Source organism: Acanthochromis polyacanthus, chromosome 9 (assembly GCF_021347895.1).
Source record: "Acanthochromis polyacanthus isolate Apoly-LR-REF ecotype Palm Island chromosome 9, KAUST_Apoly_ChrSc, whole genome shotgun sequence".
In the NCBI taxonomy this organism is placed as follows: Eukaryota; Metazoa; Chordata; class Actinopteri; family Pomacentridae; genus Acanthochromis; species Acanthochromis polyacanthus.
This window is the reverse complement of record NC_067121.1, coordinates 13,959,131-13,979,443: the sequence shown is the minus strand read 5'-3', so window position 1 is coordinate 13,979,443 and position 20,313 is coordinate 13,959,131. Positions and strand designations below refer to the sequence as shown.

General features: G+C 40.8%; 1 protein-coding gene across 1 annotated transcript in view; it reads right to left on the bottom strand.

Annotated features, from left to right (window-relative positions):
- The window catches only part of exoc3 (exocyst complex component 3), a 35,588-nt gene that overhangs the window by 450 nt on the left and 14,825 nt on the right, over positions 1-20,313 (bottom strand). Inside the window, 11 exon segments of the mRNA XM_051953666.1 lie at positions 4,796-4,917; positions 10,041-10,202; positions 10,416-10,538; positions 11,283-11,409; positions 13,160-13,285; positions 13,778-13,814; positions 13,817-14,031; positions 14,425-14,458; positions 14,461-14,538; positions 14,541-14,547; positions 14,652-14,769. Of these exon segments, the coding sequence (XP_051809626.1) occupies positions 4,796-4,917; positions 10,041-10,202; positions 10,416-10,538; positions 11,283-11,409; positions 13,160-13,285; positions 13,778-13,814; positions 13,817-14,031; positions 14,425-14,458; positions 14,461-14,538; positions 14,541-14,547; positions 14,652-14,769 (1,149 nt within the window).

The following is a 20,313-nucleotide window of genomic DNA, read 5'->3' as shown; positions in this document are numbered from 1 at the left end:
GACAAAGAAACACTTAGCCACACATTGGAAATTCAGTGTATAACAGTTATACAAAAAATCAAAGTCACTTTCAGTGGAGGTGTAGTTATTAGAATCCATTTAAAAAAAACATGGTTTTAGTTGTCAGAAACTTGGAAATTTATACAATGATGGATTAAAGCATGGCACAAAAATCGTTTGGTGCTACTGTTGGCCTCCAGCTTCCTCCTGTAGGAGTCCCTGCACATCCTCAGCTTCACCTTGAGTTCACGCTGCAATATCTTCAACTCCTCTCTGTCCCCAACTCTGAAAGCTTTTTTTCTTGTAATCCAGTGCTTGTTGTTGGGGAAGCAGGGTACTGTCCAGGCTGACAAGGTGTTGTGTTCACAAAATTTGATGTATTTGATGTATTCTGTGATGCAGTCAGTCATGGTGTTGAGGTTTTCCCCATGTGGTTTAAAAAGCACATCCCAGTCTGTAGACTCAAAGCAGTCTTGCAGTATGTCCTTCACCTCTCAAGTTCACCTCCTCACAGTCCTTGTGCAAACAGGTTGGCATTAAACAAGGGGGACATACTTTGGGGAACACTCTACTGAGTGGGGACAGCACAATGACACTATGCTCCCTTAACATTAGCATACAGGAGGTCCAGGGTTCTGTTGTTTCTTGTGGCTCAGTCAACATACTGGTTAAAAGTTGGTAAATCAAAATCAGATGTGGCTGTTCACGATGGTAACTTGAATACCTGTAGCATTTTTCCTACCCTGACTTAAAATCGGGCTATCATATGGACTTGACCATAGAGTGACACAGGCAGCACACATTTATTTCTTTTTCACACTCACACACTTGAACAACATAGAGGTGAAAATACAAACGAACGAAATTGCTGAAAATAAATGAACAACAGTTTAATTCTCCAGATCAACACTGAAGCTCGTTTCTTGTCAGTCTATTGCTTCTATAGCTCTCTTGTGACGGATAACAATTATACCAGTATGATTATTGACCCACTGGGTTGTTCAATGGCTGACACAAATACAATCTAAAAATTAAATGTAAAAAAATGTATCAAAGAAAAACAAATTCACTGATCTGCACGATGGCAAATGCAAGTGTTGATGGTTGAAACTGAAGTACTGTATCTTTCCCAGTTGTGCAGCTGTTGACACATTTATCTTCAATTTAAGCTTCAACTTAAGCTCATCTAATAACCCAAAATCTTTCCGTGCAGTGGATAATGTCAAATTGTGAAATACACAAGCTCCAACAATCACAAAGCAAATTTGGACTAAACATATACCTAACATATGTCAGGTTCGCTAAATTAGCGTATATCTGTGTCTCCCTCTGCTTCTATTCCTCTCTTCTGTTCAGTGAGCCAACTGATAACGTGGCTCACTGAACAGAAGAGAGGAACTATTATGTCAACATCCCTCTTATTCACAACTGCTGTATGTTACTCATGAGGCTGTGCTCATTTTGCACAGCTAAACTGCTTCGTTTTAAATTAACCTGAACACTTTATTGTAAATCTACTGCTAATGGGATACCAATACTAATGGCCAGAGCCACACATTTGTACTTTCACAGGCACGTTAGGAGAAAAATCTATGTATGGTTCGTTCATTCGTTTTTCCGTTTGAAAATAAAATCTAAAAAAAACAATAAACTGCGTTGTTTTTTTTGTTTTTCAGTTTATAAAACCTAAATGTAGAAATGTGTTATTTAACTAATTAACGCTGTTGGATTTTTTGCTCTAGCTTTTTAACCCAAAATACAAAATACAGGTGTTGTTTTAGTTTGTTGCAACACCGGAAGTCGCTGAGGAAGAACTGTTAAGAGCTGGTCTGGACCGTGAACACATCTAGAATGGCTTTAATGGAGCGCTTTTCCAATTTCATTCTCCTTGAGAGTGACAAAACCCACGCAGAAATGGAGCTCACATTGCTCCGTATTAAAGAGTTGATATTATATTATCAGAAGGTTCTGCATGGAGAACAACTTAAGATGCAGTCATGTGTCAGCTGCTGATTTTGAGAGAGCTGTCATTTGTTCTATATTAACGACATATGTTAATTTCAGTGCCATACTTTATTAACTGTAGAATGTTATGTTTCACTTTTGTGTGTTTTACAGACAGGCCCAACGTATGGACGAAAGTTTTTGTCATCTATTGGTGCTGCTGTTCCAGTTCAACTGGTGATCAGGTTAACTGGTGATAGTTTCAGTCTCCAGATGATTCGTAGCGGATTTGACCAGACCAGACCTGGATCTGTGTGAAATTAAGATATTGGATAGAGAAGAGCTCACCGAAAAACATCGGCATCACTGCTGAATAAAGTCAATATCCATGTAAATATCACCTACAGACAGTAAAAGGAAATGTCCTGGCGAAATAAAAAACACGTATTTTTATGAACGGTGAGAGGAAACGATGGAATCCAGAAATAACATTAGAGACATTTCGTTTTACCGTCTTAGGTGATATTTACTTGGATATAGACTTTATTAACCCTTTAAGCTTCAGTCAATTCCAGCCGTTTTCAGTACAAAAAATCGCTAATATTCTATTTTTAAATAAAAAAAATTACGAAAAATACGGGGAATATTGGACGCACATCACGAGGTGCATTTCCTTGAAAATGACCGATTCGGGGATTTTATACGACTTCAGGACATGTTTTGGACAAAATAGTTTACTGGCTTGTGTCGTCTGGATGTAAAAGGTTGGATTATGGCCGTTTTTTGTGGAATCTTTTTTTTTGTGTGTAGTAATGAACCCGGAAATGTGAGTCGCGCTGTGTGCGTTGAAGCCGTGTATAGAGAACTGATGGATGAATATTTGTTTTTGTCGGACAAATGTGTTTTTCTCACCCGCTGTCGTAATCGCATCTGAAAGTGGTTTATACCGGCGGATTCATGAGAATCTAAGCTTTCCATCGGCGTATAGTGTTTGTATAATCGTGTTTGCAGCCGTCGGACATTCTTGAAATTCCTATGCAAATTAGTAGGTGTACCGCCGGCGGTACACCTACGACGCACTGAAGCGTAAAGGGTTAAGTAATGATGCCGACGTTTGTCGGGGACGTTTTCTTTGTCTAGTGTCTTTAATTGGCACACAACCAGGTCTGGTCGGGACAAACCTGCAACGAAACATCTGTAGACGGAAACTATCACCAGTTAACCTGATCGTCAGTTAAACTGGAACAGTGGTCGGAATCGCCAGAGTTCTTTACATTTTAATACTTAAAAATACTTACTTGGACAATTAAAGCAATTTTGTTCATACTGAGATCATGAGTTCTCAGAGTGATGCGTCTATTCAATCTAAATTAGACAAACATCTTGTTTTCACAGTACGTGGTGCGGAGTTTGAAACAGAGAAGTGAAGTCAAGTCGCCACGAGTTCTCACTTTGACTTCCGGTTCTGCCAATAGCTTCCAAATGGGAAAAGGCTTTTAATGTTTGTTCAAACCTTAAAATTGGTAAAAACGCAGCATTTTTTTCTTTCTTTCTTTTTCGTTTTTCGAATTCCATTTTAAACAAACCGATTATTTGTTTTTTTCTAATTTTATTTTGAAACAGAAAAACGAATGAACGAACCATACACGGATTGAGAAAGCTCTGTTTTTTTAAAATTATGATTAGGCTATGACAGGCCAATGAGCATACACTGATGAGGCGATAACCAGCTGCCTAATATTTTGTTGGTCCTGCTTTTGTTGCCAAAACAGCTCTGACCAGTTGAGGCATGGACTATAGACCCCCTTCCCCCTTCAGAGGAAGGTGTGCTGTGGTATCTGGCACCAAGATGCTAGCAACAGATCCTTTAAGTTCCTTAAGTTGTGAGGCGGGGCCTCCATGGATCAGACTTGTTTGTCCAAGACATTTGACTGATGCTTAATTGGCTTGAGAATTTGGAGGCCAAGTCAACAGCTCAAACTCGTTGTGCTCCTCAAACCATTCCTGAATCATTTTGGCGAAAGAGGCCACAGCCATCAGGAAATGCCGTTTCCATGAAAGAGTGTACATGGTCTGCAACAATGCTTCGGTAGTTGGTACGTGTCAAAGTAACATCCACAAGGTCCAAGGTTTCCCAGCAGAACATTGCCCAAAGCATCACATTGCCTCTGCCAGCTTGCCTTCTTCCAATAGTGCATCCTGGTGCCATGTGTTCTCCAAGTACGCGATGCACACACATCCAGCCATCCATGTAATGTAAAAGAAAATATGATTCATAAGACCAGGAAACCTTCTACCATTGCTCCGTGGTCCAGTTCTGATGTCCAAGTGCCTGTAGTTGGCGCTTTTGGCGGTGCGCATGGGTCAGCATGGGCACCCTGACTGGTCTGCAGCCCCATATGCAACAAATTGTGATGCTCTGTGTATTCTGACACTTTTCTATCAGAACCAGCATTAATTTCTTCAGCAATTTAAGCAACAGTAACTCATCTGTTGAATTGGACCACACAGGCCAGCCTTCGCTGCCCACATTCATCAGTGAGCCTTGACCCTGTTGTCAGTTCACCACTGTTCCTTCTTTGAAACACTTCTGAGAGATACTGACCACTGCAAGACCAGGAACACCCTACAGTCCACTAGTCATCACAATTTGGTCCTTGTCAAACTGGCTCAAATCCATACACTTACCCATTTTTCTTGCTTTTAACACATGAAAGCAGGGCATTCAGCAACATAACCACAACTTAGTGAAAACAAGTATATACTCAGTACAATTCTGCTACACAAGATACATGAATCATATTGATGCCAGGTGACATGGATGCCAAAGTGTGTGTTTGACTGTGCAGACCTGATATCTGGATATTTGGATACCAGCGTGGTGACTTCCAGGAACAGTAGGGTGGGGTCAGTGAGCTTAAATACTTCAGCGATGGCAGTGATGGCACCACAAAGCCAGTCTGTATCTTCACCCTAAACGTAACAAACAAAGTTAGACTTTCCTTTGAATATCACAATAAATGTTATGCCATTTCTACACACCCTGAGCACTGAAAGGCACACTGGAGCACCAGCTGAATTCCCGATCACTGTGTACACTGGATTTGTTCAGCCATAGAGACTCTGTACAGGCGAGGGTTCACAACTGCTCTGTCAAACTCCTCCCAAGAGTTATTTATTAGTTAAAGTTCAGATCCTAAATTTTTGCATAAAATAATGGATACTAAAGTGTCCAATCTTAGCTGTAATTCAAGTTGATTCTTGTATGTAAAAAGAAAATAATGATTCTATGTGTATACATATTTATACACACACACACAGAGACACACAGACACACACACACACACACAAACACACACACACAACACTCACAAAAAGTTAGGGATATTGTGAGGTCCTCAGTGGATTTCATACATAAGGTGTTTGTTTCACTTCAGTGATTTTGGGGATAGGGAGGCAATTGTATTAGGGTGCTAGACAAACCTCATTTTGTGTTTTCCATGCAATAGTCTCACTGTGTACAGTGCGCCTTACATATTGGGACCAATACCAAAAAATACAAAAAGACAACCCTTTTCAACATGGCATCAATTTCAACATTCTGGGGGTATAAAAAGTTGGCATTGTCAGTAAGTCATTCCCAGTTCATCATTCAAGCAGCCATGAACACACGACATCACTAAACAGATGACCAACGCCACCTGGCCATAGCGTGCCTTCAGGTTGGTAGCAGGCAGGCACATGTTGCTCGTGAACTTGTTTTGTCTCAAATTGTCATCAGCAGACTTGCAGCAAGACACAGAACTATTGGCAGTGTTCGTGACAGACCCAGGAGTGGAGCTCCACCAGTGATGGACCGCAATGATGACCAGTACCTAAGAACCTATGCACTCAGACATGCAACTGCCACACCGCTGCAGGCCTGTTTACGAGAAGTGAGGTGTACTAGGCTTTCCAGACAAACCATTTGCAACCGACTCCACCGCTTTGGCTTGAATGCCTGACGACTGTTGCAGGTGACTCCAATGACACCAAGACACCGCCGTGACCGTTTTCAGTGGGCACAAGACCATGTGACCTGGATAATACAGCAGTGGTCTACCACTGATGGTCTACCACTGTTCACTGATGAGTGTCAGGTCACCTTGCACAGAAAAGATGGTCATCAGCGTTGCTGGAGAAGGCAAGGTGAGCAATACGCCGAGGTCAATGGTCCCCAAGGTTTGCTTTGGTGGAGGAGGTGCAACAGTCTGGGCAGCAGGGCTCCAGACTGTGACTAAACGGTCGCATTTTGCAACTAAAATTTGAGACAGTGCGAATAAATTTTTCATCTATTTGCAAATGTGCGACCAGTAAATTTGCCGATTTTTATTTATTATTATTGAGTAATTTTTGTTGCTGACAAACTTCTGCTCCACTCTTCAGCCCAGTTGTTGAAAGTAATGCGCAAATGAGCTGGTTTGCCAAATGACATTAACTCTAAAAGAAGGAGAAACGAGACAAACACCAAAGAAGAAGGTGGGCCAATGTGTGTGAGAGCGGGGGACGAATGATCACTATGATTGGCTTACGTGTGAAAAGAGGCGGTCTTGGGGTTATTGCATGAATCCACAGGTTTCACATAACTGTTGTAAACAATGAACAATGACGGAGAGGACTCTAGCCGTGTGTCCACTAGATGCGATTTTCCTGCACAGCAACGCACCGCATCTGAAAATCACATGGATGGTGGGCAGTCACTAGTGGGCCACAACATTGTCACATGACAGCGCTTGAGCAACTGCGGGCCACTACATGGTCACGTGACAGCACTTTCAGCTTGACAGTCTGGCAAATGAGTCAGATAAACACAGCGGCTCAGCCACAAACTTTCCCTTTTATTTCGAAAACACTTCAGCAAAAAGTATTTCTGAAAGCATTTGAAGTGAGAAATAAGCTGTGCAGTGGCCGAGTCTGTCCTCGTAGTTCAGCGACAGCTAGTTCAGATGTTTGAAGACAGTTTCACGATGTATGGGATCTCTGCACGTCACATCAAATTTGTATAAAGTGGAAGTCCAGTCTATGCAAATGAGCTGCGGTCCACTGCTGCGGTCCGCTCTGGGTAAACACACTGGATCACAGTTGGAGACATACCACAATCGAAGCAGTATGCAACATCCGATGTGTTTCCAGCTGCGATCCGGTGTGTAAGCTGTTTATTATGTTGTTATTATGTTTAGTATGTTGTGTCCACTGCTGCACAACGAAATGTGAACTGAAAACATTTTGGTGTGTGCCTCTAAATGTTCGGCTTGCACCCCTAAAATTTTAAGTGAAGGGTCACTGTGTTCCTAGGAAAAAAAGTTAGTCTGGAGCCCTGGGCAGGCATCACCAGACAGTGCAAAACGGATTTGGTGATTGTAGATGGCTCAGTCACTGCACATTCTTACTTCAGAGACATCACAGAACCCATCATCATCCCCCAGTTCTGCCAGCACACCCCCAACTTTCTGTTCATAGATGATAATACTTCACCACATGGTGCCAGAATTGTCACAGCTTGACTTCAGGGAATCAGAGTGCCTCATATGGTATGGCCAGCAATGTCCGATGACCTGAATCCCATAGAGCACGTCTGGGACCAGCTGAAGTGGCGATTGGATGCTCGTACCCCACCCCCACATGACCTGGCAGAACTGCGTGTAGCACTTGTGGAGGAGTGAATTGCATTGCCTCAAAACAACATCATGAGGCTAGTAAGGAGCATGAGATGTCGCTGTAAAGCTGTCATTGCCGCAAATGGTGGAAACACACGCTACTTGGTTATTTGGAGCCATCTCTGTTATTGTCTAAATTGTTGGGGTAATAAATATTGCACGAATGAAAATGGTGCTTCTTCTCATTCATTAATACTGATATCAAAGGGAACTATTACTTGTTTCATTAAAATTCAGACAAAACTGAGTAGTGTGTGTGTGTGTGTGTGTGTGTGTGTGTGTGTGTGTGTGTGTGTGTGTGTGTGTGTGTGTGTGTGTGTATATATATATATATATATATGATTAATCTTTTTTTTTAAAAATCATGATTAATCGAAATTAATCCACATCAACCATGTGATTAATCTGATTAAAAATTGGTGGGAGTGCAGTTCAACAAGAGTGGAATCAGGCTTTCAAGGATATTTCACCTCTTCACCATGCACTCTTTGGTTGCTTTGTTGTCGTTTGTTGCTTTGCTGTGTTTAACATATGGCTGGAAATAAGCACACAGAATGTCTCTGATTTCATTCTGTTGCTTCTGTCAGCTAAGATATCATCAATAAATGACAGTGTCCGTGTTTAACAAATGGCATGAACTTAACTGTTGATTTTGGAAAAAGTCTCTACGCTCAATATCTCTGGTAGATTTTCCTTTTTTCAGCCTCTATCATTTTCTTGACTTTCACTCTTTACTCCTCGTATTTATAGACAACTCTATTTTATCTACATGACAACTCTCAACTCTCAAAGATGGAAACCATGCAAGCTGTTGTGTTCGCAAACTGACGCTAAAGTAAGACACAGCTGACCAATTAACAGTCACTAGACACGTGTCCAATAAATTTTGAACCTTTAAATGTTGAGACTGTGTGTTAGGGCTGCACCTAACGACGCGTCGACGAGTCGTCTGAGCGTGATACGTCATCAAAAGCGGAAGTGAGCGCGCAATGCAACAGAAATTCCCTTCCGACCGGAGCGCGGAACACGGACGAACGTCGGCGCGGCATCGTGCATGTATTATGTATGCACGCTGCAGCGCATATTTAGATACAGCTGTATAGTAAACGCTGAAATCCATGTTTACGATAGAACGCGGACATCCGCGCTGCAGCGTGCATACATAATACATGCACGATGCCGCGCCGACGTTCATCCGTGTTCCGCGCTCAGGTCGGAAGGGAATTTCTGTTGCATTGCGCGCTCACTTCCGCTTTTGATGACGTATCGTACTGAGACGACGCGTCGTTAGGTGTAGCCCTACTGTGTGGTAATATGTTTTTTTCTTCCACGGTGGACTTTCAACAATGACTATCTTCTTTTACTTTTGGCTTTTCAAAAAAGTTTAACCACCTCTCCTAGACAAGGAGAGGTGGCAGTACAGTTTCTGACTGGGTTCAGAAATGTCCACAGCTATATCATCAGGACAAGCTGCCTTTCCGGTCTTCATCCTCTTTAGTACCCACCCCCACTTCACCCTTACTAATCTTTGCTACTTCCTGGTCCACTACTCTTTGTTCTCTCTCATTTTCTTCATTCATCAACTCTTCAAATTACTCTTTACATCTTCCCATCACACTTCTGGAACCTGTCAATACATTTCCATTTCTAGCCTTAATCACCCTAACCTGCTGCAAGTCCTTCAGATGTCTATCTCTCTGCCTCGTCAACCTGTCAGTCTCTCCTTCCTTACTGTCCAACCTACCATACAAGTCCTTGAACGCCCTTTGTTTGGTCTTTGCCACCTTTATTTTCACCTAACGCTGCATCTCCCTGTACTCCTGTCTACTCCCTTCAGTCCTCTCCGTCTCTTTTTTCTTAGCTAACCTCTTTCTGTATATACAAGCCTGCACTTCTTCATTCCACCACCAAGTCTCCTTATCTACTTTCCCTCCAGATGACACACCAAGTACTCAGTACTCTCCTGCATGTTTCCCTCATAACATTAGTAATAGCTGTCCGGTCATCTGCAAGCCCCTCCTGAGCATCCAGAGTCTGTCTCTCATCTAAAACTACTTTGCAGTCACTGATCTCTTTCAGATTACACCATCTATACAAGATGTAGTCTATCTGTGAGCTCTACCTCCGCTCTTACAAGTCACTCTATGTTTCTGACTGTTCTGGAACAAAGTATAAACTATGGCTGTTTCTATCCTTTTCAACACTTTGATTGTAAATCCACTCAAATCTATTTTAATGTAGCTTCCATTACACCATCTCACAATCATCAAACAAAACATCTATAAATACAAACATATATAAATCCAAATACTTACAGTCTGGACTGTATATCTGTAACACTTGTGGTGCAAGTGAATAATGCTGAAGTACAGAGAAAACATTGTACAGATATGAACTTACTGCAGCCAGTTTCCTGAAGAGGAACTTGAACTGATCAGCTTCTTTGATCATCCTCTCAGCTCCCTCCCGCCTCTCATCAGCGGTTTTGAAGGTGATCCTCTTTTGCATCACTGCTTTAACGTACTCTACCACCACCCTGCGCAGGGCCTCACTTGTCATCTCCTGCACATACCACATCGAGCAGGTCAGTGTTGTGTCTTGTTTAGTTATACCACAGCTGTGGAACTTTGACAGTTAGACCCTTAGCGTGTTAAATTTATCCAAAGTCAGTTGGTGCTATGTTACATCATGACAAACATTTCCATTTAATTTCATGGGAAGTTGTGAATTTTCAGAGATACTCTACTTAGAGCCCATCAGTGGCTTTAATCCTACCTGACTGAAGGGTTTCTTGATTTTGTTGAAGTCATTGAAGTAGTCCTCCACTGTCACACAAATGGTGTCCACAGCATGAGAGCCAGTCAGCCATTTCCTGGTCAGCAGTTCACTCAGGTGATGCTGGTCAATGCAATGTCACAAACAAAAGCAATTAAATGCACTGGAAGGTTCTGAAATCAGTATATTGTAAAATATTTGTCAGTTTGTTTTTATGCACTTTTACATCCAATTTAAATTACAAGAAGATACACAATCTGTCTTTTGACCATTTTATGTGTCTGTTAGCTAGTACTTACATGTTGAGCATTAAGTTGCATAAATTAATGTTACATTTATACATTGCACATTTTTGCAGCTTTTAAGAAAGTTTGTTTTCATGTGGCAGCCAAAAAAGTGCAAGATGCTTATTTTCTTGTTACTGTATAATTTATTCTATGATGTAAATATCAACAAACTTCCTTAAACATATTCTTTGGTTGTCAGACTGTTAACAGAAGTTCCTGGAAACTAAAAAAAACGGCAAAAATTTACAAGCAAATGTTACTGTTTTTGATTGCACTGTGGAGCACCAAATCAAACTCTGCTAATTTTCATTTATGGTGAAATCTCACATCCAAACAGATTACAAAAACCTGTCTTGCTCGATAACTGGTGAATGTTTATTGTTAAACAGTTTCTTTACCAACATTTCATAGTCTGAGTAAACCACACTGCTTGATAATGCCAAATTATTATGACAGATTTAAGTCCTTTACTATGCATATAATGATTTTTTTCAAAAACAGCTATTTTTAACTACAAATATTACAAATCTCCTTAAAATATACAGTAAATATAGTTTATCCCATAAACTACTCTTTTTACCTCAAGGTCTAGAAAGACTTCATCCAGTAGGAACTGGCAACCCTCCTTTGCCACTTCATTGAGTGTTCTTTCTATGGTAGCATCACTCTCAGTGGGTTCTGAGGACTGAGAGTACTTCCTCTTCAGACTGTGATAGACTCACTGAGGAACACATGGGATAACTGCATGAGGATATATAACCCCAAGAGGTTTAAAATTAAATAACAACAAATAAAATCATGAAATAACTTGTCATTCATCTTTTTCATAATGACTGTCATTTAATTTAATTAAGGCCAATTCTTGATTTTGACCTCCCTGTGCACTGACCTGAGTGGCTTTGAAAAACAATAGTGAACCAGCACATGACTCTTCTCATACTACAATAAGCACACGTCAGTCTGCTACATAGAGAGTTGCATGGTCCCTCATCGAACATCGAAAAACATACAGTTCTCCCGTAGATATTTCTGAGACTGGCTATGGCATTGCTCTTTAACAGTCAGTATATGACAGCTGATTACACACTGAACTGTAGCACCATGTCAGTGTGATTACTCCTGAGGTGTGCTGAAGACAGTAGGTGGACAAAGCATAGGATTTCTGGAGGATTTATAACTTACCACTATGTTTGAGCACTGTCTATGGAAAGCATGTTACCATTTAAAGCACTTCCAAAGTCTAGCTGCCATTATTTTAGTTTTAACTCTTTTAATTAGGGGTCTACTGATTATCGGCCTAACCAATTACCCAGGCCAACATTTGGCTATTTTTCACCCTTATCATTATGGTTATTGTTAAATAAGTAAATGCACTACTTTGGCTCCGATTCAGCTTGCTCTTTCGCTCTTTGTAGTCACTCTGCTTTGGTCCCAGCTACAGCTCTATTTGGGGGGTTTGGGGGGATGGGGGTGGGGGTGGGGGTATGTACGCCTGTGTATGTACAATACACAGGCTAATATCGGATACCAAAATTAATATCCGGATACCGCCGTAAGCGAACGAATATTCGGATATTTGGGTCCAGTCCTATAGAAGACACAGCTTAAGTTTAATAACACAGTCCTTCCACAAGCATGCTTAGTTTTCCTCTTACACAGAAAACACAATCGGAATTTATTGTAACTGACAGCACTAGACTAAGGCTAGCACTGAAAGGTTTGCTCTCCCACTTAGTACATGTTAAGCTAAGTTAGGAGGCACCAAAAATTATCCCTGAACAGAGTCCCTAAAAATAATTAAAAACAACAACATTGTTTTAAGATCAGTGCCCTAGGAAGCTCGTGGCACCTCCGAGCTCAACTTCTTGGCTTTACAAAATTGAGACTGTGATGAGACATTTTAGCCAATCACAGGTCTTTCTGTCGTTCAGACAAGATAAGTATAGTATAAATGGTAACAAAGTCTGCAGTGAGAACAGGATGTGATGGTACAGTGGGTGAGGTGGAAGATTCATTTGGCAGAGTAGAGTTCTGGGGTCTGGGTAAAAGCCATAAATGAATGTTGATTTTAGCTTGTCACAAATTTCTGTCTTTTTTCCTTTTTTTTTTGCTCACCTTTTCCAGATTTCTGCCTACTGCAATTTTAAAATATCAAAGAAAAACTTAGTTACTAACCTGTGATAGAATCATGGCCAATTGCACAACAACATGTGCAGCTTTCCTGAGAGCTGTAAGAAAAGGGGCTGAGACAGTTTCCTCTCATTTAGACTATCAAGCTGTCATTTATTAGCATGCTGCTGCCTCCAGTTTGAGGGATTTTATTTATATTCTACTTGCTGATTTTAAAATTTGGTGGCAAGTGCAACAGTAACCACTACATTCTACATGTTAAGCTGATATCATGACACTGTGACCAGACATGGCAATTTTAAACAGTGTAAATACAAGTTTCTGTACAAAATTAAATCTTACTTGAATGTTTGGCAGTTGTTGATGATGGCTATCATGTACTGTACATAACATTGAGGCAGCTGTCTGTCTCTAAGGTGCTCCTCTTTGTAGATCACCACCTCTTCCCTGTACCTACAAATGACAGATACACCTATTAGGGTCACAAACACAACCAATACTAAACAGTAACTTGGGACAACTTGAACATAAGTCGTCCAGTGCTTTGGATCAAGGACTAGCAAAATCTGGCAGTCCTCAGAGTTATTAAAAGAGAAGTTGTAATTTATTCATGATTTTTTAAAGGAACTGTGTTTCCTCAGGTATTAATAGAGAAGTTGTAATTTATTACCTCAGTGCACTGCTGGAAAATATCTGTTCACTAGTGCAACATTAGGTTTTTCCCACTGTGTCCGCACAAAGAAATCAAGAGTCAGAACTCATTGCTTGGGTGTGTAGGTAGCACATAACGGTGTAAGTCTGGGGAAACTGCCTCAGGTTGTAATAATACATCATTATTTATCAGAAAGATTCTAAAGAGTCTTATTCACTGAACTCAGGGTGTATATGGTGAAGTGGATTCTATAGATTTAAAAATGTTTATCATATCAAAAAACATAAAAATACCTGATAAGGAAAGTGTTCATTTGCTTCAGGCAAGCTTCAGAACTGTTTCTTTGAAATCCCCATCAATCTGTGCAGCAACTTGCAGGTTCTGCTCAAACATCTTATAAAGGGTTGAAGGACAATACATTAAGATTAACAAGAGAGAGAATGAGTAAATGAGCCACTGTAAAAGCAAATTATGTAAAAAGTAACTAATGGCCCAAGTCTGGGATGTGAGGCTCGTGCTGAATCTGGACCAAAAAACCTGTACAGTGTATCACATAGCTGAAAATATTTCCCCGGTGAAACATTTAAATAAGCTATGTCTAATGTATAACAAAGCAACATTCTAATTTCACAGCCACTAAACCTTTCAGAAAAGTAAATGGTAAATGGCCTACACTTCTATAGTGCTTTTCTACTTTAGTGGTACTCAAGTGCTTTACATTGTATCACATTCACACACCAATGGCAACAGAGCTTCCATGTCATCGGGAGCAACTTAGGGTTTAGTGTCTTGCTCAAAGACACTTTGGCGGAGCTGAGCTACAGCCACACCTTCTCTTTGAATGCTGTTGAATGTCCCTTCTGAATTCAAACTCCTAGCCACTGAAAATCTGTTAATGCTCCATATCTGTTAATGAAGATTGTAGAGGTGTGTATGTTACCTGAAGACAATGGCAGGCAGTGTGGTCTGGTAAATCCGTCTTGGTCAGCCTCAGGCTCCGTTTCTTTCTGCCAATCCTTCTTATCCGTTTCCAGAGCCTTCCGTAGCCACCTGTTATATTAGACTGAAGACATGGACACTCAAACAGAATCTACATCCACACTAACAAAGACATGAGGTTGTGACACCACAACCATTAGTGTTTCTGATAGTATTCTTGGTGCTTACCGTAAAAGTCTTGACATATTTACTGAGCAGGTCATCTACCACATCCTGTGGCAGCAGAGGCTCCAGTTGATTGATGTCACATTCTGAACAGAGTTCTGGATGGCCCATCATCTCCACACTGGAACATGCACATGTACACTACACAGATACTTGATTACTAGTTTCGCTTAGCCAGCCCATTCTGTACAACATAATGATCTGGCTGCACCTTAATAACACTTTGGGTTGTAGGTAAGACAAAGCGAAGGGTGTGGCTTCAACGTTCACTCCCTCAAATAGCGATTGGAATTGTGGTGGAGACGAGCACTGTGATTAAAATGGACAATCCACTGAAAAAAATTGCCTGGAGACTGCTGTTTTTGTTACTTAGAAACGGTAACACTTACATAGGGAAAGAGGGTAGAATGCCGACTGGGTTATAACGCCAATGGCAGACTATACATCAGTTACATCTACCTATACTCATGAATTCTGTTCGCCTGTACAAGTCAAGAGCCAATACACAACTGGGTAAATCAAATTAACCACAGTGTCTCAATAAGTTTGAATTACCGTACTGTGATAAAGCTTAAGTTGTAATGAATACAATGCAAGTTGTCAGTTTAAACAAGTGTAGAAATACTTGTTTGTAAGGCTGCTATATTGTTAAGCTACTTTGGAATAATTTCCAAACTAAACATCACATACACCATCACATACACTCACTGGCCACTTTATTAGGAACACCTGTTCAATTGCTTATTAACACAAATAACAATCAGCCAATCACATGGCCGAAACTCAGTCCATTTACATGGTCAAGACAACTTGATGAAGTTCAAACCGACCGAGCATCAAAATGGGAATGAAAAGGGGATTTGAGCAACTCTGAACGCAGCATGGTTGTCCATGCCAGATGAGCTGCTTTGAGTATTTCAGAAACTGCTGATCTACTGGGATTTTCACACACAATTATTTCTAGAGTTGACAGAAAATGGTCTGAGAAAGAGAAAATATCCAGTGAGCTGCAGTTGTGTGGACCAAAATGCCTTGTTGTTGTGAGAGGTCAGAGGAGAATGGGCAGATTGGTTGGAGATGATAGAACCACTCATTTACAACCAAGGAATGCAGAATACCATCTCTGACCGCACAACACATCGAACCTTGAAGAAAATGGGCTACAGCAAGGCAAGGCAAATTTATTTATATAGCACATTTCAACAACGAGGCGATTCAAAGTGCTTTACAAAGACGTTAAGACAGAGGATGACAATTATTAAAAGAAAACAAAAGAAAACATTTATGAAATCATTAAAAAAAAAGGTCAGAACAGTAAAAAGATCAAAAACAGAAGTCAGAAAACAAGGGCAATTATTAAAGAAAAACAGAACAGTAAAAAGATCAAAAACAAGAGTCAGAAAACAAAGGCTGTTTAAAATAACTGTCATAAAATAAGAGTTAAAATAACTTAAAAGTAACTGTCATAAAATAAGATTTAAAATAACTTAAAATACTTTAATCAAAAGCAGCTGAGAACAGGTACGTCTTCAGAATGGATTTAAATGTGCTGAGAGTTTCAGCTGATCTACAGTTTTCTGGGAGTTTGTTCCATATATATGGGGCATAGAAGCTGAATGCAGCTTCTCTGTGTTTGGTTTTTACTCTAGGAACTACTAGAAGACCTGATCCAGATGACCTGAGTGGTCTGGGTGGTTCATACTGAGTCAGGAGGTCTCTGATGTATTTTGGTCCTAGACCATTTAAAGCTTTGTAGACCAGCAGCAGGACTTTAAAATCTACCCTCTGAGTGACAGGAAGCTAGTTTAAGGACTTTAAAACTGGAGTGATATGATCTATTTTCTTGGTTTAGTGAGGACTCGGGCAGCAGAGTTTTGAATCTGCTGCAGTTGTTTGTTTTTTTCGATAGACCTGTAAAGATACTGTTACAGTAATCAAGCCGACTGAAAATAAATGCATGGACTAGCTTTTCCAGGTCCTGCTGAGACATCAGCCCTTTAATTCTTGAGATATTTTTAAGTGATAGTAAGCCGACTTTGTAACTGCTTTAATGTGTTTTCCAAAACTGAGTTCTGAGTCCATCACCACACCCAGATTTCTGGCCTGGTCTGCAGTTTTAACTGTAGCAACTGAAGCTCTAGGCTCACCTTTAATCGCCGTTCCTTCGCTCCAAAAACCATTACTCAGTTTTGTCTTTATTTAACTGAAGAAAGTTTAGACACAGCCACTCATTTATCTGTTCAATACACTTTCCCAGCACCTGTATAGACGGCTTGCAGTGTTTACTAACACAAGGTATGCACGTGCAGACCCGGTGCAGAATGTGAAAAGTTCATCCGCGTGTTTCATATATACAATAATGGCACAGCCGAAAGTTATTGTTAAGAAATCGTACCTTGACGAGCTGTCACCTGCCGATCGTACCCGTTACTTAAGCAAGTTGACAATTAGTGCAGGTACGCAACTACCGGACCCGTACTCATTGCCGCAACAAGAGTGGTTACGGGATATGAGGCAATGGCCTAATATTCAGTGGCCGGACATCTATTTATATTTAATCAACTCGCCAAGCGTTTTACACGAAAGAGAATTTAAAGGCATACAAATCTCTTGATGCTGTTAATTTCGTGCTTTGCAGTCACATACAAGAACTCACATACCATTCAGTATCAGAAACGTGGTGTGAGTGTACAAATTACCTGTCAATTTTGTTCTTAGCTTTGGTGCTGTTGGCACTGTCACGCCTGTGAGGAAATACCGAAGGCACGAAATCAGGACTATCTGAATCGTCAGATGCACGACCTGTTAAAATAGTATTTATTATAATTATTAAAGTCCCATAAAACAAAATAACAAGGCTAAGTCAACAAACATATTCATTGCGGTAATGACAAAACACCCTATTATCGCTCATATGCACGATAATGATATAAAGGATTTTACAAATATAAATCAAAACTGAATGACCGTTTACCTGAAATGAAATGTGCACTGCAAAGCCGTGCATTCTTTATTTGTGCCTCCGACCAGCTATCCCGGTTGATCGCACGTAGCCACAACTGCCTTCGATTTTGTTGAAATGGATGAGCCCCTCCAGGTATTGAATAAAACTTTAAATGAGGGTTGTCTTTACTTCGATTCTGACAGCCGACAGCACAACAAGAAGGCATATTTAGCATATGTATATAATGTGTATAAATATCCCGAGTTGGCTAGCTAAACAAGCTTTGTTTTGCACCGGGTCTGCGCGCGCAGCTGCCTAATTAAGTATGCATACGTCATGTGAAATCCATCTATAGGGCCATGGTCTCCTGGGGACATTGTAATGTAGATCTGCATGTCATCTGCATAGCTATGGTAACTTACATTATTGTTTTCAATAATCTGAGCCAGTGGGAGCATATAGATGTTAAACAGAAGAGGCCCCAGAATGGAACCTTGAGGAACTCCACATGTAATTACTGTCTGCTCAGACGTGAAGTTACCGATAGACACAAAGTAATTCCTATTCTTTAGGTAAGATTTGAACCAGTTGAGTACTGTGCTGGATAGTCCCACCCAGTTCTCCAGTCGGTTAAGTAGTACATTGTGGTCGACTGTGTCAAACACAGCACTCAGATCCAGCAGGACTAGGACCGACATCCTGCCGCTGTCTGTGTTTAAGCGGATGTCATTTATTACCTTAATAAGAGTTGTCTCAGTTCTGTGGTGCTGTCGAAAACCTGACGGAAAAACACTGAAGCTGTTACTTTTTATTAGGCAATTGTTTAGCTGTTGAAAAACTGCTTTTTTAATGATCTTACTTAAAAATGGGAGATTAGAGACTGGTCTGTAGCTATTCATTTGTAACCTGTCGAGGTTGCTCTTTTTTAAAGGTAGTGTCTACAGATACGGACCCGTACCCGTAGCCTGTGGCCTACGGATACGGCACTTTCCCTTACCATAAATATTAATGAGACGGACATGAATATTAATGAGCCGGCTGATGAACGCGCTTTGTGATTGGCTGGTAATCCGACGTACATAAATATTAATGAGCCGGCTTGGTAATCCGAGTGATGAAGGCGCTTCCGTGATTCGAGGTGAATCTGCGTGCCGAGCCTGTCATGTCAGTCATCTGCTGTTCTCTTTTCTATCATGCATAATGTCTTATAAATATCATTATCTGACTTTTTCACGGACAGTGATTTGGGGGTTGAAATCAGCACTACTATTAAAAATAGCAAAACTTTTTATTCACGTGACCCTGTTCTAATAAAGCACAAACAGCAAACAAAACAAATGGCGGAACTAACAGTCAGCAAACTACAAGTATTTTTTTACCTTCAAAAGTAGCGACAGACTATTACATATTAACAACCTAAACAAAACCCTGACGTGTTTTCTACGTCTGTCAACACAGACACTGCACGTCAGTCACTTTAATGTTAGCGGACTCTGTTGAATGGCTAAGTTACATAACCACAAACAAATCTCACAATATCACAGTAAATCGAGTTTTTGTTGTTTTTTTAAATTCATGCCGAATTAAAGAGCTGGTCCTCACCATTCACGAGTGTTTGTTTCATATTCGACATCCTTAACTTTATCTTGTAAATTAGCGTCCGAAATTAAATGGGAACATTTGCAATGGCGTTCGTCAGCCGCTTCCACCACTGAACGCGGTAAACTAATTAATAGGAGCTGGACTTCAAACAATTTAGACACGGCGTCTAAAAGCGTAAAAACTGCAATGTCTAAAGCGTGAGAGGAGACGGTGTATTTTTGGTTAAATTATACAATGTTCGCCGTCAAAGTCATTCATATAAACTGCCTGTAATGTGCAGCAAATAGTAGTTAACCGGCGCCAGCTCTTCAGTGACCTTAACGGGTCCGTACCTCTAGTACAGATGCTACGGGTACGGGTCCGTACCTGTAGTACAGATGCTACAGGTACGGGTCCGTACCTGTAGCATCAACCTTTTTTAAAAGTGGCTTGATCACAGCAGTTTTTAAAGCCTGAGGAAAAACACCTGACATAAGAGACAAGTTCACAATCCATAAAAGATCCACCAGCAGTACTTGGGAGACTTTTTTGAGAAACCTTGTTGGCAGAATATCCAGGCAGCAGGAAGAGGAGTTTAGCTGATCCATAATGTCCTCCAGGTTTTTGTGATTAATAGGATTAAATTGCGTCATGGTGTTTAAAATGGTTTTACGCTGACACAGGACATATCCTGAACCTGCTGTGGGGGCACCAACTGCTTGTCTAATGTTTTGGATTTTCTCTATAAAGAATTATGCAAAGTCATTGCAGGCCCTGGTAGAATGCAGCTCAGGGGCTACTGACACACAAGGGTTTGTTAGTCTGTCCACAGTAGTAAATAAGCCTCATGTATTGTGACTGTTTTTGGTGATTATATCTGCGAAATAAGATAGTCTTTGCATTCCTCAGTTGCAGCGGCGGTTTTTTGCACAGGCCAACTAGGCGGCCGCCTAGGGCAGCAAACTCAAGGGGGCGGCATGATGAAGTGGAAAAAAAAATCATTAAATACAATTCCCTTCATAAGCACGCAGCTGAGTAAGCATCCATTGACACTCTGATGGTGTTACGTTACATAACAAATGGCGCCCTCTTCAGGTCAAGACTCAGAGGTGCGCCCTCTGCTCTCTGACAGACGAGACC